Source organism: Blennius ocellaris (assembly GCF_963422515.1).
Source record: "Blennius ocellaris genome assembly, chromosome: 22".
Lineage (NCBI taxonomy): Eukaryota > Metazoa > Chordata > Actinopteri > Blenniiformes > Blenniidae > Blennius > Blennius ocellaris.
In genome coordinates this window covers 5079520-5097446 of record NC_137671.1, presented here as the reverse complement: position 1 = coordinate 5097446, position 17927 = coordinate 5079520, and the positions used below count along the sequence as shown (strand labels likewise).

Sequence of the window (17927 nt, the reverse complement as noted above, 5' to 3'; positions counted from 1 at the left end):
GTTTGCACGACGATCAGGCATTAACTGTCGCTCTGCCGCCGGTCCGACGACTCGCCTGCGCCGCTCGGCCTCGACTGCACCTCGGTGTTCATCACCATGTACATGTACTGAGCTGCATGTGAAGCAGTCAGCCAATCCGCATATGAGGGGTGGAGTCAGTGTGACGTGGGACGTTTGCGGTCTCTCCCGTGCAGATTCGCTGTTTAGAATTAGCATCATGTGAGGCTGTTTTCTCTTTGGTGCTTTCTCACGAGCGTAGCAACTCTTCAGCAAGCAAATGAACAAACGAATACATATCGGAAACCCAGAGCTGCTGTCAGGGGGCGGAGTCTGACTTTGACCAGGGTGCATTGTGGGTAACAGGTGTGTGTCTCAGGTGAACAGTCTGCTCTTCCTGTTTTCCTGTCTTGAAGGCCTCTAAAGAAGCCGGACAGGCGCTGGTGTGTAAGACCAACCCCAACTTCGAGGTTCATCATCATCACCTGCTGCACTGTCTGGAGACGACCACGGTGCGTCCACACACACACACGCACACGCACACGCACACGCACACACACTAACGTCTCAGACCTGCTTCCTCTCAGAACCACGAGTTCGTGGACGAGAAGACGTTCGAGGCGAGCTGCAGGGAGGTGACCCTGGTCAAGCAGGCGTCCCGCTCTTCGTCCCTCTCCTCCTCGTCCTCGCCTCATGGCTTCGGCTCCTGCTGCAGCCGGCGGAAGAGGAAGACCTTCCACGTCCCCAACTCCAACATGGCGGTGGGCCTGCAGGGCAGCATCCAGGAGCTGAGCACCATCCAGATCCAGGAGCGACCGCTCAACAACAGGTAGGACTAATAGGTAGGAGTAGTGAACGAACAAAAGTTTCACACAAATCAGAAGAAGCAGACGCAGAAAGGAAAAGTTGGAAAATATCTCGCAGGCAGATCGCGGTCGTTTATAGCTACCCATTAGCCACAAGCTAATTTCCCTAGCCACCAAGTGCTACAGCGGGGAAGGGGGGGGGGCATCCAGTTTTGGTCTGAACCAATCAATGAGCCGTGTTTCTTCTTGACGTCCTCTCTGGTCAATGTCTGTCCTCAAACTAGCAGCTGTTGTTCACCAGTGCAGAAACCCCAGAAATCCTTTACAAGACCAAATATTAATCATACGTTTTCTCAGCTGCGAAGTAAACTGTTCTCACATTTCTTCTGTTTCTACCACCGTGCTCGTCGTATTTGGATGTTGGGGTTTGGGTAAATCCTCTCGGAGACAGACTGGGTGGTGGTGAATGTGGACGGTCAAGAATGAGAGACTCGCTGTATGAACACATGGAGGCAGAGATCATGTGACTCGAGGTTCCCATGAACAGTCAGACTGCAGGAATCCAGAATATGTCCAGCTGTGGGAGGTCTGCGAGCCTTCGGGAAGAGGGACCAGCGAGAGGACCGGATCCTCTCCGACCCGCCGTCAGTGAACGTGACCCATCTGGTCCTGGTTTAGTCAGAGTCCTGGATCCCGGATCTCATCCAGGGCTTCACTGAACTGGATCTGATAACATGACTCAGCAGATCTGGTCTCTCTGAACCTGATCAGAGCTGATCCAGACCCTCCAAACCCCAGATGGACCAGATCCACAAATTCAGGTTTACAGAAACACTGTACTCTGACTACTTCTACTCCCGTCTGTAATCCTATTAAATCTACACCTGAGAGTAATCTAATTACAACTACACCTGGGCATCACCTGACTACATCTGCACCCAGTGTTGTAATCGCATTACATCTACATTTGACTGGATTCTAATTACTTTCACACCTGTAAAGTGAGTATTGATATGCCTGATTGCAATGGCATTCTCTCTCTCTCTCTCTCTCTCTCTCTCTCCAGTCGTTCCAGTCGATCCAGCCTGAACGCTAAATTCGAAGAGACTCTCCCTCTGAACTGCGACCAGCCGTACCTCACCGCCGCCGTCATCAGCATGCCCACGCCGCCGGGCACCACGCCCGAGGGCGACGACTCCACCGACTACTCCCAGACCAACATCGTGCGGGTGTCCGCGCTCTAGGCCTCCGCCACGGCGCCCCCCGGAGGACAAGCGCGGGGGGACCGAAAACTCGGTCGCACGCTGACGAACGGCTGACGAACAGACGCGTCACAAACTGACTCCGGTTTGGATTGTCTTTGTTTTGTTTTTCCTTCGTGAGGAGTTTGACCAGAGGAACACCAGAGCGCCAGAAAGCAGACGTCCTGAACCAGGGTTCCTCGTTTCTCTCATGGACCTGACAAAAGGCCCGATGGAGGACTTTGAGCATGCTCAGTATGTGTGTGTGTGACTGTTTTTTTTTTTTTTTTTTAATGAGTCGGACTCTGCATGAACCTCGGCTCCAGGTTCGATTCCCTTTCTCTTTCTCTACCCGAGCTTTCAGACAGAGCTGAAGGACGTCTTCTCGGAGCCCTTATGATTCATTCAAGGATCCAGAGTTTGGTTCAGCAGGAAAAGACTCCTACACTGTATCTGATTGGCTCATATTTATTTTCCTCGCAGGTTCGTTCGGGAGGATTTCAAATAGCCAATCAGAGGAGGGCGGGTCAGGGCGTCACCTTCGTAGGATTTGTAGATTTGTAGACGTCCTTGTTGCACGTGATGCACAAGTTAAGAACTTTCTGACCAATCAGCGGCTGATGCAAAAAACAAAACAAACAAAAAAAACCTGTCTCTGCACACAAGGACACTGCACACATGTCCAGGCATCAACCGATTCTTAGAAATTAACCAAATGTCCAAACCTGCTGGAAAAAAAACCCAAAAAATGCAATTATGGCGCGTTGATAGTGCATGTGGGCGTGTCCTGATATTAAAAAACAAACAAAAACAACAACTCGTTATACTTTTTCTGTAAGCGAATGCAGATTTTCTGACCTGCGGGTGGCGCCATCACGGCCTCGGCCTGCTGCGCCTCCATGCGGAACGATTTGTTCCTTTGTTGTTTTACTTCCTGGTAATTATTGGAGAGGTGATGAAGAGGCTGCAGTCTTTCCTCGAACTCGTCTACAGATAGCAGGAGCACAACGGATAGGATGGCGTTACGGTTCGTTGTGCACACGAGTGGGCGGGTTCATTATAAAAACCGCCAACAGCACCAGCGTTTCAGCCGTTGCCATGGAAACGGACGTGGTTTTTCAAAACGTTGCCATTGTAAACACAAACTCGGAAACAATGTGCGTTCACTTAAAAATGTTGTCAGTAAAACTCAGGGTTCAGTTTGTTTTCAGACACACACACACACACACACACACACACACACACACACACACACACACACACACAGAGCACAGGTTCCTGCTCCTGCTATCTCCAAGACGTATAGTAGAACAATAAGGGTTTTGCAGTATTGACATTATTACTCCACTCGGTACAGAAACTATTATCTTCAGGAAGTTTGGACATCTTCCCATTTAATTTGGACTCTTTGTGAGGACGGGCCAAACCCAGCATGAGGGTTGTTTTTTTTATTTTATATATATATATATATATATATATATATATATATATATATATATATATCTGTGGAGATTCAGACTCATTTTGATACAAACTTTTTTTTTTTTCCCCCCCTCATGGACTTAAATTCTTCGTCTTTGTGGATTTTAAAGACGTGGACGTTTTGGTCCAAGTCAAAGAAGAGCACACAGACTGAAACGAGATGGCCACACACACACACACACACACACACACACACACACACACACACACACACACACACACACACACACACACACACACACACACACACACTCCCCTGTCTCCCCAGGCTCATGCTGTCCATTTGTGGAGGTCCAGCGACAGGGGTTTGTCGGCGGCCTCGCACGTGCACACCGTGCTGTATTTGTTCTTGGGTGTCGTAGCTCATCTGTTATTATTTCCCGTGAAGGTCGGCGGCGTTTCCTTCACCTCGTCTTTCTCAACCTGCATGCAGAGCGAGGAGCAGACTTCCTGTTCATGTGGATGAAGAGCTGAGGACTGAACAGCTCAAGGTTTTAGTGTCTGATGAGTAATTAGATTAAAAATGTTAAATATTCAGTCTGAGCATTTTCTTTTTATCCGTGTGTGTGTGCGTGCGTGTGTGTGTGTGTGTGTGTGTGTGAGTGTGTGTGTGTGTGTGTGTGTGTGTGTGTGTGTGTGTGTGTGTGTGTGTGTGTGTGTGTGTGTGTGTGTGTGTGTCAGCAGCTGCGCAGAAACTGATCCGTCTCTCCGATCTTTGGAGGTTTTACACTTTCGCACACTCAGAACAGCTGATGGTTGTGTGTCTCTGGTTGTGTGTCTGTGGCTGTGCGTTTGGTGATGTGTGTCCGCTGGTTTCTCTGGTTGTATGTGCATCTGTGGTTAAGTGTCCAGTGTATCACTGCTTTGTGTGTCTAGTTGTGTGCGGTCGTATGTATCTGGTTGTGTCTCTGCCTGTCTGTCTGGTTTTGTGTCTTTACTTGTGTGTCTCTGGTCGTGTGTATCTAGTTGTGTGTGTCCATGGTTTTGTGTGTCTAGTTGCGTGTCTGTGGTTATTTGTGTCTAGTTGTATGTCCCTGGTTGTGTGTCTAGTTGTGTGTATGTCATAGTGTGTGTCCATGGTTTTGTGTGTCGAGGTATGTGTCTCTAGTTGTGTGTCTGCGGTTATGTGTGTCTGGTTGTGTGTATCTAGTTGTGTGTATGGTGTGTGTGTCTCTGGTTGTGTGTCAGTGGTTATGTGTCTGGTTGTGTGTATGTCGTTGTGTGTGTCCATGGTTTTGTGTGTCGAGTTGTGTGTCTCGAGTTGTGTGTCTGTGGTTATGTGTCACCTGGCCTCTCACTCAAACACAATCTGTGTGAGAGACACACAAACCATATTGTGTATTTTTGTCTTGTTTGTTCTATTAGAAGTGATTTACTAAGAACCTTCAGAAAAGCAAAACAGCAAAAACACAAATTTCAACAGAAACACAATTTTCAGTGCGACTGGAGGAGTTCCTCAAGGCTCTCTCATTAGTCCTCTTTACTTTCACTTCTGATCAGATCATACACAGGAAGTGCATTGTAGCCACTCAGATTTTACGTGATTTTATTACTGTTTCGGGAAACTTTGAGGATCGGAGCTAGAACTGAGCTAGCGCAGCTTACAAGTGGTCACCAGCAGGTGTCACTGTAATCATGAAAGCAGGTAGCTATATATCCCTGACAGGGTTCGTCACAAGTCCACTCAGTTCAGCTGAATCGTCACATATTGAGCATCTTTACAAAGGTTGATGAGCTTATGTAAGGCCTCTTCCTCATCTCACTGACACCAGCAAGACACTATGTGGCGCTAATTAGCAAAGCAGTTTCTGACGACAGGAAGTGTGTTTCATTGAAACGTTAACGTGCTGAACCGTTCCGATCAGAAGTTAGAAAAACATCTTACAAACATCAAACTTGTTTCAGTAGTTTTTTTTTTGTTTTCAGTTTGTGTTCAGTCAGGAAACGACAAACGTACTAGCTAACGAGCTAATCCCGCTAAGGCCTGTGGACCCCCCCCCCTCTCTAATCTCTGATTGGCCGAAACATTACAGTGAAGCCAAACAGCGGAGATTTCAGGATTCTTCCTCAAATCCTACAAACTATTATTGTAGTTTTAACAATCAAGTGACCTCTGGTGCCCCCTTCAGGCCATTCCGGACCACGTCTTGGGAACCACATGTTGATAAGGAGGTCCTGCAAGTCACAGGTGGAGGTTTGGACCCTGTTCACACCTGCCTGCAGGTCTGCTCTTTATGTCCACCTGAACTCTGTCCAGTCGCCGTCGCTATTTCCGAAGCCCGGAGACGTCTGCGCGTCCGTTTTCCTCCAGGCCTCCGTGGTGATCCTGCCCCTCGCCCGCCAGAGCTGGTCTTGAAGTCAGGCTGCAGCGTGAAGTTGCTCCATCTCAAACTGAGGTCCTGTGGGGGTCCCACCAGCAGGGGGCACGTTAGTGCAGACTTTAGGGATCCAGCGCGTGCAGGTGGACTTGGGCGCCTCGGCCGGCTCGGCGCCGGTAGCCGCCGGCAGTGGCGTGCAGTCGTCCGGCGGTGAAGGAGGAGGAGGAGGAGGTACAGAATCCAGCTCGGGAGGCTTTCGGCCGTAATAGAGCGCCCAGAGCAACGTGAGAGTGAGCGCCATGGCGAGGATCTGAGCCACGCCGATGGACACGCCTAGAAAACGCAACGCCTGCAGCTGCTTCGTCCCACGAATGAAGGAGTAGATCTTTGGGCCACAGCCCTGAAACGCAGGAGAGCAGAGGTACAGACTGGTTTGGGACGTGATCATTCACAGCTTTTATTCAACATTTCCATCTCTTGCGGCGCACTTTAGTCTGCACTGAACTCTGGATACTCTCTACACTGCTGCTCTCTCTCTCAAGCTCCTCCCCTTTTCTGCTCCTCACACCTGGAGAACAGCTGTCACCCCTCGTCCCGGGCGAGTAAGCTCACCTCCTGGTGCAGATCGCTCAGGTCGTGGTAGTGGGCGTGTCGAGCGCAGCCCGGATACTGATTGGAGCAGCAGGAGTCCGGAGGGAAGTCCATCTCGGTCATCTCCAACCAATCAGTGAAGTAGATCACGCCGCAGCACTGAAACTGGACGTGCAGAACTGTCAGTGTGTGTGTGTGTGTGTGTGTGTGTGTGTGTGTGTGTGTGTGTGTGTGTGTGTGTGTGTGTGTGTGTGTGTGTGTGTGTGTGTGTTTTACCTCTGTCTGGAAGCTGTTCCAGGTGTGTGTGAGCCACTGGTAACGCTGCAGGCCGTAATCCTGCATTCGAGACTTTAGGCTGATCATGTCAGAGCGCTGCACTGACGGCTGGAAGACACACACACACACACACACACACACACACACACACACACACACACACACACACACACACACACACACACACACACACACACACACACAGATAAGCGATCTGCTCTTTGTTTCATGTTCACACATCAGTGAGCAGACACACAACGAACTGCAGCTTCATCACATTCAACTATGTCAACTTTTAAAGTTTGTTTTTGATACATTGAACAGCACCAGAGTGAAGAATCACACACACACACACACACACACACACGTATGTGTGTGTGTGTGTGCGTACATGCGTGTGTGACCTGATCTGAGAGCAGCAGCCGGCCGGACAAGTCTCACATTTCTGGTTTATTATTAGTGCCGTCAGTTTGTTTCAGCAGCAGAAAGTGTGAACGCCGCAGCTGCCCAGCAACACACAACTCTGCAGCAACATCCCAGCAACTATGCAACAACTCTGGAACGGCATCACAACAACTCGGCAACAATGTCACGACAACCCTGCAACATCACAAACGACTCAGCGACAATGTCACAGCAACTCCATGACAGCGTCACACTTCTGCAGCAACATCACAGCAACTCTGCAACATCACAAGTCTGCAACAATGTTGCAACATCACTCCCCTGCAACATCGTCACAGCAACTCTGGCCCATTACTGCAACAATGATGCAACCTCACAACGACAAGTCAGCAATGTCACCCGAGTGCTACGACCACAAAAAAAAAAAAAAAATTAACCCCCAACCAAAATATCTCAACAATGAATCCTTGTAGTTCATGTTTGTATTTCACCAATAATCCCACTTTTGACTGTTTGTGACGTTGACGTGCAGAGTGTGTGACCGGAGCGTGGCCTCACCTCGTCGTACGTCCACACGGCGCTCGCCAGCTCCACGCAGAAGAGGACCAGCAGGCTGCCGAAGTACTGGAAGACAGACGGAGGACAGCTCAGCCACGTTGGTCCTCTGAGGCTCAACGTCTTCAGCCTCGTGACGTCGACGCTTAAAACTCAAAGTCTTGCTTCTTGCCTGTTTTTGTTTCAATCTTCTTGTTTATTGTAGCGACGTTAAGAATTATTTCACATCATTACTTACGGAGGTGAGTGTAACAAGACTGATGAGCGCAAAATGTAGTTTTATTACTTTTAATATACGTCGCCGTACTGCTGTGCTGTGTCACATCAGCTGAGCTGGTCCTCATTAAATCCACATGACATTTCATCAGTCACTGGAAGGAAGATGCTCTATAATCTGGATGTTAGGAGGAAAATGGTCTATAATCTGGATGTTTTAGGAGGAAGATGCTCTATAATCTGGATGTTAGGAGGAAGATGCTCTATAATGTGGATGTTAGTGGAGGAAGATGCTCTATAATCTGGATGTTAAAGGAGGAAGATGCTCTATAATCTGGATGTTCGAGGAGGAAGATGCTCAGTAATCTGTCAGAGGAGGAAGATGCTCTATAATCTGATGTTGAAGGAGGAAGATGCTCCATAATCTGGATGTTCGAGGAGGAAGATGCTCAGTAATCTGTCAGAGGAAGATGCTCTATAATCTGATGTTAGAGGAGGAAGATGCTCTATAATCTGGATGTTCGAGGAGGAAGATGCTCAGTAATCTGTCAGAGGAGGAAGACGCTCTCTAATCTGATGTTGGAGGAGGAAGATGCTCTCTAATCTGGATGTTGGAGGAGGAAGATGCTCTATAATCTGGATGTTCGAGGAGGAAGATGCTCAGTAATCTGTCAGAGGAGGAAGATGCTCTATAATCTGATGTTGAAGGAGGAAGATGCTCCATAATCTGGATGTTCGAGGAGGAAGATGCTCAGTAATCTGTCAGAGGAAGATGCTCTATAATCTGATGTTAGAGGAGGAAGATGCTCTATAATCTGGATGTTCGAGGAGGAAGATGCTCAGTAATCTGTCAGAGGAGGAAGACGCTCTCTAATCTGATGTTGGAGGAGGAAGATGCTCTCTAATCTGGATGTTGGAGGAGGAAGATGCTCTATCACTTTGATGTTTGCGCTTCTTGCAAGAAACCCATTTATGAACTAATGACAACCAGAACCAGCAGCAGCCAAGCGGCGGAGATAAACGACAACATGTAGAACCCGACAACTAAATAACTCCTGTCACGACAGTCGTCAGACTAAAGCGTTGCTTCGATGCCTAAACGGTTTGAGATGAAGTCGCTTCCATTGCGTCTGGCGTGGAGAACGGAACAGATCGGAGCTGGGCTCGGGGATCACCTGTCCGCTGTCACCTGAGGGGGCGGGGCCGAGTGTCAGGTGTCCCCTCCCCCATTGTCCCCTCGGTGCTGATAACATTACCCCCCCCACTCTGTCTCTGAAAGACGAGCTGCTGGGACTAAAACACACACCCACACACACACACCTCAGATACCCTGAACAAACCCGGGAGGTCACACTGGGCACAGGAACACCTGCTGCAGGTTTGATTAACAGCTGCTCTCTCTCATGTGTCCAACATGAGCAGAGTAACTACAGTTACTTTATGTGGGATGTGAAGTTACCGAAGTGAAAGTTCCGAGCAGGAGGCAGGAAAGACATGTAGAACTTTAAATACAACCGATGACGAAGGGAAACGGGTTAAATCGGTGATTGTGTATAAAAGGAATCTCAACAAAGGTTCTCTGTAATCTGGATGTGAGTGGGAGGAAGACGCTCTATAATCTGTATATTGTAATCTGGAGCCTCAAAGATGTGGAGGGTTCATCACTCAATAGGAACGTTTCTCAGCCTCGGATTGCAAAGAGCTCGCGGACTTCCTCCTCTTGTTCACAACTCCAGAGGAAACCGTGGTGTGTGTGTGTGTGTGTGTGTGTGTGGAGGAGCGGTGCGGCGGCCGTACCCAGGAGAGCAGCAGCAGGTCGCAGCGCAGCGCGCCGCAGTATCCCACCATGGCCACGATGATGAGGAAGCAGCACACGGCGATGATGACGGGGTGGACGGCTGGAGAGTACGTGAGGACGGCAGCTTCCTCCAACCTGCAGCACACACACAAACACAGACACACGCACACACACAGAGGGTCTGCTTTATGAGTAATTTAAGGTGTGTGTGTTCGAGTCCCCGAGGCCGGACTCACCTGGTGTGGGCTGTCAGGGTGAGGACAGTGTTCAGGGTGTCTCTGATCCACGCTGCCACTCCGAGCACACACGCTGACATCAGCTGGACGACGCACACACACACACACAGAAATAAATACAAACAGATCAGATTCTGCTGCCTGCAAATAACACAGCAGAATGTCAAACAGGCTGTCTCTCTCTCTCTCTCTCTCTCACGCGCACACACACACACACACACACACACACACACACACACACACGGACACACTAAAGTGTCCTACTTTCCGCAATCACGACTTGTCACAATAATAACACCAATAGTAATACTATAATTATGCTGTTGTTGTTGTTGTTGTTGTTGTTGTTGTGTTAGTGTTGTGTCGTTCCAGCGGTACTCACCCAGAACATCAGGTTGAGCGCGTACAGCAGACACCGCAGGCACCTCACCGCGTCCTGCCGCGCCATCCCGTGCTGTGCTCCGCGACGCGGCTCACCGCAGCCCGGGGCACCATGACATCCCTCTCAAGGGGAGACGGAAGAGGGGTAGAGGGGGTAGAGGGGGAGGGGGGGGGGGTGCGGCCCGGAGACGGAGCAGCAGGGGATCAGTGCTCCACAGACGCGAGCGTCTTGACTGGATATCGCCCTGGCTGCGTGCGTAAAAGCCGCATTCCCGCTGCGCTCGGCACGCGCGTCTCCGGCAAAAAAAAAAAAAAAAAAAAAAAGGCTCCGCCCGGCGTCTCGTTTTAGCGGCTCGAGTTTATCCGTGAGGAGCTCCAGGAAAGTTCTACAACAGGTGGTTTCCCACTTTCCCCTCAGGCCCCGCCGGACTGATGGAGCGGACACTTCCACATCAGGTCGTCAGCGCCGCCGCGCGGCTCCGGTTTGACGCGCGTCTTCACGCCGAGCCACGCGTTCAAAAAAAAAAAAGTTTTCTGTTTGTCACGAGATTCAAAACATCAGAGCAACATTCTGAGGGTTGAAAAACAACAGATATGGAGCAGAAACATAGATTCCGAGCTTCTTCCTTTCTGCGACGGAGCGTCGAGGCGGCGCGGCGCGGTGCGGTGCGGCGCGCCGGGTGGGAGAGCGCAGGGGGGAGGGGGGGCGGCGGCGCGCGGTCCCGACAGTCCTGCTGCTGCTGCTGCTGCTTCTTCCTCTGATAATTAAATGCGCGCAGCAGCAGCAGCAGCAGCGGGACTCTCCCTCCCTGCCTCCCCTCCCTCCCCTCCGGGTCCTAGGGGAGGACAGAGGAATGTGTCCGCCTCCAGCCACTCAGCCACGGGGTCAGCGGCACCAGAGCCGCGGCGCTCCGGAGAGGATGAGGAAGCGCGCGCGCACTGGCACACGCACACACACACACACACTATACTCAAAATTTGAAGGCCAAAAGTGACGGATTGTAGAGTTTGTTGTCCACATACTTTTTGGCCATATATGGTCCAATGTGTCATGTTGATATTTATGTTCATGGAAGTGCCCAAACGTATTTGGACAAAAGTGAAACTCAACATTTCTGCCCATGTTTGACCTGACGCGTAACGCAGACTAGTAGACCTTGGTTAATTGAAATACGACCACGTGGTCTGCGTCTTACTTGTTTTTGTACTTTTGATTAATGTACTTGTCTACATCTGTATTGCGTAATGGTGATTGTGTGATAGTATTCCGAATATTAAAGATATTTGTCTATAATCACAGCAGTATAGAGAAACCTGCTCAAGAGCATGTGGTCAGAATCTAATCGACAGCAGTACTGGCAAAAGTAATCTTATTACTTTTTCTACTACGCAAGGCATGATGACGATGAAGATCAGAAGAACAGTGTCACTGAAAAGTTTGTTTTCTTCCAAATGTATTTCTCTTAATACAAAACAAAATTTCAAGAGCAATGTCTTGACATTATTTCAATCCTTTCTCCTATAAAGCACATCAATTTGTAGATGTGACAAATATAAACCTCTAGACCCATATAGAATGACCATATGAAATTTTTAAATACTCAAATGTTCAGTGCATCTAAATGAAACCAGCCACATTGTTAGTTATTGAACAGAGACGACAAAAGCGCACTGAAAAAGGAAAACCTACATCCTCCGTTAGAAAGAAATATAGACACGTTTGTTCATTTCTGAAGTCATTGGAAACGATCATACCAAGCAATGACAAAATGTGATTTTTAAAATAATATCGTCATGACATCAGTAGAATAGATTAGAATAGAATGGATAAAGCATCATTCAGACACAAGGTGATTCAAATTGCTTTACAAGGAAATAAAAGAAATACTTTAAAGCAATGCGATTTAGGAACGTATAAAAGGAGCATAAATGAAGTTTTAAAAAAAAACATTCAAAATAAAATAAGAGTGAGACCCAAGCCCTGAATGATGTTTTTGTAATTTTATGGGAATTGACGTTTCTCCATATATCAATTGGATAATAACTTGTCAGAATATGAAGCTACCTGATCAGTTAAGTGAGAAAAGGTGGGGAAGGCTCAATAAACTGTCTGATTTTAGGCCCTTAACCACATATCGGATCGTATCCTGGCGAGAAACAAGCTAACCGCTTAAACTACAACTCCCATGATGCACCCGTTTCGTATAAACATTCGAACGCACGCACAGATTTCAACCAATCGGGACGCGAGCCGCCGTGTGCGTCACGTTCTCTGACCTCATTATTCGTAGTATTTTTTTCTGAGCGAGACAGCGGCAGGCGGCGCCATATTGAACCAGGATTTTTCCATCGTTCAACGGTTAAAACGTCGAATCTACCACGATGCTGTACCTGGAGGACTACCTCGAGAGTGAGTGTGGGAGTGTATCGGCGCGGTGGCGATGGTTTCGCGTCGCACTGCGCGTGAATTGTGTGTTATTTGGAGTTCGCGGCAGCCGCGGCCGTTAGCCTAGCCATGCTAACGTTGTCCCCGCCTTTTCTTCTTCTTCTTCTTCGGCAGTGATCGAGCAGCTTCCCATGGACCTCCGCGACAGGTTTACGGAAATGAGGGAGATGGACCTGCAGGTTCAGAGTGCGTAACACATCCAAACAACTGGGCATGGATTGTTTACTAACTTTTGTCACGCTTTTTTTTCTTAGATTTGCACAAACTATTTATTTTTGCAAATTTGTTAATAGTTCAGATCTAAGTTTTTAAAAAAAACCTTGTTAATTTGACATACCGATAAAAAAAAAAAATCCCGTTCGTGGTTCTAATTACCGGAAAGCTTTATTTACACAAAACATGAAAATAAAACACAATTTTTGCATATTTCATTAAAAAAGTCACTTTTTCATATATATTTTTTTTAATTCTGTAAAATTCTGCACGTGAACAGACCCACTTTTACGTAATGTACGTATATTACAACTACGTAACATACTTGGATTTAATCTTGCCTTTAGCATTTTTAACTCCAAGGTTATATCTATTTTTTATATTCTTGTTAAATATTTAATTACAGACAAGTCAAAATAGATGCATAAAAATAAACATTTATTCTAACTTGGAAGTTTTACACACACACAAATATATATATTATACATGTGTCATCCTGGATTAACATGTAGATTCATACTATTAATCCCTCCTGATTAAGTAGGGCTACATACTATATCCATGCTTATACTACTCCCTATATACCAAATATACTCATTTCCACACATAGGTCCATCTTATTTATTGTTTTTACCTTTAATAATCATAATTCAGTGAAGGTTGGTGAACATAGAGCACAGATATATTCAATATTATTGATCATCATGCTTTAAATCAGAGCGACACCGTCGTATCATGAGGATTTGAGTTTCTGGTCAGTCTTGGTCACTCAAATCGTTGCATTTGTTTTTGCGGGACTGAATTGACAAAGATACAATTGTTTTTTATTCAACTGCCCTTCAAATGAGTTCTTTCAGCACTTTGTGATCCTGTTAAGAAAAGCGTAATGATTGGAATCACCAGCAGCAGGTCTTCTGCTAGACCAGTAATGGGGGATTACCCTTGAAGTATGCATGTGGTCTGATGGCGAGCCGTCTGACTTCCTGTGTGTGTGTGTGTGTATGTGTGTGTGTCATCAGATGCCACCGATCAGCTGGAGCAGAAAGTCATCGAGTTCTTTGTCAACGCCAAGAAGAACAAACCCGAGTGGAGAGAAGAGCAGATGGAGGTCATCAAGAAGGTGAGACTGGGAGATTCGCTGAGGTTTGCCCGTGTGTTGAGGCAAGGAGGCATTCACTGTGTGCGTGTGTGTGTGTGTGTGTGTGTGTGTGTGTGTGTGTGTGTGTGTGTGTGTGTGTGTGTGTGTGTGTGTGTGTGTGTGTGTGTGTGTGTGTGTGTGTGTGTGTGTGTGTGTGTGTGTGTGTGTTTCAGGACTACTACAAAGCCCTGGAGGATGCTGATGAGAAGGTCCAGTTGGCCAATCAGATCTACGACCTGGTGAGTTTGACCCGTTTTTAAGTCTCCTCCCGAGCGTGTAGCGTTTGCGTCTCGTCACTTTATTCATCAAACCGATTTGGATTTATAAAGTGTGTACGGGAAGAACGTTTAATCTGCACGTTAGTCGCGCATCACAGGTACGTTATTGTACCTTTTAGGTACTTTGCGACATCGTCAGTAAATAAACGCTAGGAAAAGGGACTGGTGTGTTTTGGGGTCGTTTATGTAAACTGCGATTCTGAATGTGGTTCAACGTTTGTGACATCACTTCCTGCCTCGTTGGTGTTGGTTGTTGGCTGAGTGATGCTGATCAGAGACGTGTTTGAACCAGTGGCACAGTGTGATGGTTGAGCCTGCTGCTGTTCCTCCTGTTCGCCAGCAGAGGGCAGACACAACCCAGTAAACAGCCGACAAGTTTGGCTGATGATGGGGGACGTTTGTATGGAGCTGTGAACAGTTTTCAGAGCTTGTTTGTTTGTTTGTTTGTTTGTCGTCAGGTGGACCGTCACCTGCGCAAACTGGACCAGGAACTGGCCAAGTTCAAGATGGAGCTGGAGGCCGACAACGCCGGCATCACGGAGATCCTGGAGAGACGTGAGGGCCGCAGCACCGTCACAGCTCCTTTGTTTGTTTGTTCACTTTAACTTCATGTTTGTTTTGTTTTGTTTTTTTCCCTGCCGCTCAGGATCGCTGGAGATGGACAGTCCGTCACAGCCCGTCAACAACCACCACGTCCACTCGCACACGGCCACTGAGAGTACGTCTGTGTTCTCGGCGCGTCGTCGCCCCGCGGCCCCGCAGGGGGCGGCGTGGAGCAGCGTGTCACTGTGTGTGTTTGTGTGTCCGCAGAGAGGAAGTACAGCGCTCCGGCGCACCACACCACAGAACACGTCCCAGAGAAGAAGTTCAAGTCCGAAGCGCTGCTGTCCACCCTCACGTCAGACGCCTCCAAGGAGAACACGCCAGGTAAAGGACGCCCAACACGCCCCGGCGGCTGTGTCTTTACCCGTCACACACACACGCTCACCCGTTGCGTCGCCCACCCCCCGCAGGTTGCCGTGCCAACAGCACGTCGTCCTCCACCAACAGCGTGTACAGCGTGAACTCCTCGCAGCCGCTGCCCTCCTACAACCTGAGCTCCCTGCCGGCGGGCCCCGGGGCCGGCGCCGGCGCCATCACCATGGCGGCCGCTCAGGCCGTCCAGGCCACCGCTCAGGTGAGGGAGCTTCCCATCATGCTTCGGTGCTGCCGGCGGTGCCGGCCATGCTGAGCGTGTGTGTGTGTGTGCAGATGAAGGAGGGCCGCAGGACGTCCAGCCTGAAGGCGAGCTACGAGGCCATCAAGAACAACGACTTCCAGCTGGGTCGGGAGTTCTCCCTGAGCCGGGAGTCCAGCGGCTACTCCTCCTCCGCCCTGGCCTCCACCCTCACCCAGACGCTCGCCCCCAGCACCGCCTCCGACTCCCGGGGACGCAAGTCCAAGTAAGACCTCGTCCTCGCTCGCCGTTTACCCGTCTGTGTGAACCGGATTCTCGTCATCGTCGTCACTTTCCTCTTTGTTCCAGGAGCAGCATCAAGTCTTCCAACCATCAGTCCTCCTCCTCGTCCTCCTCCTCCTCCTCGCTCTCCTCCTGCTCCTCCTCCTCCGCCCTGGCTCAGGAACTCTCCCAGCAGGCGTCGGCGCTGCCCGAGGCCGAGGCCAACAGCCAGGTGGACTGGACCTACGACCCCAACGAGCCCCGATACTGCATCTGTAACCAGGTGACTGGACACGCACACACACACACAGTGCACCTGTAACCATGGAAACACTCGTCAAGGCTCCAGCGAGTTGCAGTTTTTTTGACGCAACTTCCTGTTCTGTGACGACGTCACTGATCTGAGCTCTGATTGGCTCTCTGCAGGTTTCTTACGGAGAGATGGTCGGCTGTGACAACACAGACGTGAGTGTCCTGTTTGTTTGTTTGTTTGTTTGTTTGTTTTAGAGAGGCGTGTGTGTTCACTGACGTGTGTGTGTGTGTCCTCAGTGTCCCATCGAGTGGTTCCACTACGGCTGTGTGGGCCTGACCGAGGCTCCCAAAGGGAAGTGGTACTGTCCTCAGTGCACGGCGGCCATGAAGAGGCGGGGCAGTCGCCACAAATAGACGGCCCCTGGAGGTCAGAGGTCACAGCGTGACGCCCCCGCGCTACCGCGTGGGACCGCCTCTCGCTCCACGACGCCGCCGCCTCGACTCCCATCACCCGCCGCCAGTCGGACGGTCTTCAATCGGACTCACGTCTCAGAGCAGAACTCAATCTCCCATGAGGCCGAGCGTCTGCTTCTCTCCGGAGCCTCAGAGGGAGCTTTGTTTGTTTGTTTGTTTGTTTGTTTGTGTCCTCCGATGTTCAAAAAGTCAATAAAAGGATGTTTTGGTAAATGTCTTGGTTCAGTCCTCTACTTTCTGTGCTTCGGAACATAAACCCTTCTGGTTCTGGTGAAGAAGGAAACTATTTTCTTATTTTTCCATATATTTTTTTTTTCTTTCTTTTCAAATATGACAAACTGTTTGCTCTCATTTCCTTCAGGAGGTCATGTGCTTATTTCTGCAAGCATGAAAACAGTGACTGCTCTGTTATCACAAACTCTCGCCTTCACATGAGATTATAGTCAAACAACTATAGCAAAGGAAGCGTGAAATATAAATATATAGGAAACATTTACTTTACTTCAAGACACAACTGATCCCATTTTTGTGACAAAACCAATTAAACAATAAAAGTAGGATGTGGGTAAAACAAGGCTGTGAAAACAAAATGATGTCCAGTTTATTTACGGCACAAATTTTGATTGAAAGGTGCATTTTATTTTGTTGTTTTGATGTGAAACAGTCCTGCTGGCAGACAGGAAGAGGTCTTTAAAATCCACAAGATCTGGAGGGAGTTCCAGTCAAACCGATGCTAAATAGCCAGTTTCATTTCATTAAATCAAATTAAAAAGGGGTAATTTTGTCCACCGAGGCTGTAAAAACAAATAAAAATCACATGGGCAGCAACTTTTGACCAACAAAAGGCTGTTTGTCTCGTTTGAACCAGGTTTGACTGACTGAAGTCTGTGGAAGTGCAGCTGCTCCTGGTTTATACCACCTTTTTACCCCAAAACACACACACAGAGACACACACACATACACACACACGCTGTAAACACATGTGTTCCAGAAATAACTCCAGGAAGAGGAGGAGGAGGAGGAGGAGGTGTGACCTCCTCCTGAGCAGCAGACTGTTAAACTCCAGCTGACAGAAGAAGAGAAGAAACAGATTTGTGTGTTTGAAGTTAAAAAACAGAGGAAAAAGAGGAGCAGCTCATCCCCGTGGAGGCCGGACTGAAACCTGAACCTCCTCCTCCTCCTCTTCTTCCTCCTCTTCCTCTTCTAACTGGAACCAGATGGTGTTTTTTAACAGAACCAGTACTTCAGCGCCGTGCTGCGTTCAAGGACCTGATGAAGAAGCCACATAACGGATCAAAGCGGCGGAGTTTGGAGCGCTGAGGAGGGAGGAGGAGGAAGAGGTGTGTGTGTGTGTGTGTGTGTGTGTGTGTGTGTGTGTGTGTGTGT

At 48.7% G+C, this 17927-nt stretch overlaps 3 protein-coding genes across 3 annotated transcripts in view; 2 read left to right on the top strand and 1 right to left on the bottom strand.

Moving 5' to 3' along the window:
* Positions 1-2047, top strand: part of kcnd2 (potassium voltage-gated channel, Shal-related subfamily, member 2) — a gene marked incomplete at both ends in the record, with an annotated part of 46742 nt that extends 44695 nt beyond the window's left edge. The window contains 3 exon segments of the mRNA XM_080518385.1: positions 414-509; positions 585-826; positions 1879-2047. Coding sequence (XP_080374511.1) covers positions 414-509; positions 585-826; positions 1879-2047 — 507 coding nt within the window.
* A 2999-nt stretch (positions 2048-5046) lies between these two features.
* tspan12 (tetraspanin 12) lies at positions 5047-11051 on the bottom strand. Its single transcript, XM_080518266.1, has 7 exons — positions 10304-11051; positions 9922-10004; positions 9685-9820; positions 7675-7740; positions 6712-6819; positions 6457-6600; positions 5047-6244 (listed from the first exon to the last, which is right to left on the bottom strand). The coding sequence occupies exons 1-7, from the start codon at positions 10367-10369 to the stop codon at positions 5885-5887; spliced, it is 963 nt and encodes a 320-aa protein (XP_080374392.1). The 5' UTR covers positions 10370-11051; the 3' UTR covers positions 5047-5884.
* A 1543-nt stretch (positions 11052-12594) lies between these two features.
* ing3 (inhibitor of growth family, member 3) lies at positions 12595-16754 on the top strand. The gene is made up of 12 exons (XM_080518003.1): positions 12595-12712; positions 12863-12934; positions 13981-14081; positions 14273-14338; positions 14836-14932; positions 15024-15095; positions 15188-15304; positions 15391-15554; positions 15629-15819; positions 15903-16098; positions 16242-16280; positions 16365-16754. The coding sequence occupies exons 1-12, from the start codon at positions 12685-12687 to the stop codon at positions 16479-16481; spliced, it is 1260 nt and encodes a 419-aa protein (XP_080374129.1). The 5' UTR covers positions 12595-12684; the 3' UTR covers positions 16482-16754.
* The last annotated feature ends 1173 nt before the right edge of the window (positions 16755-17927 follow it).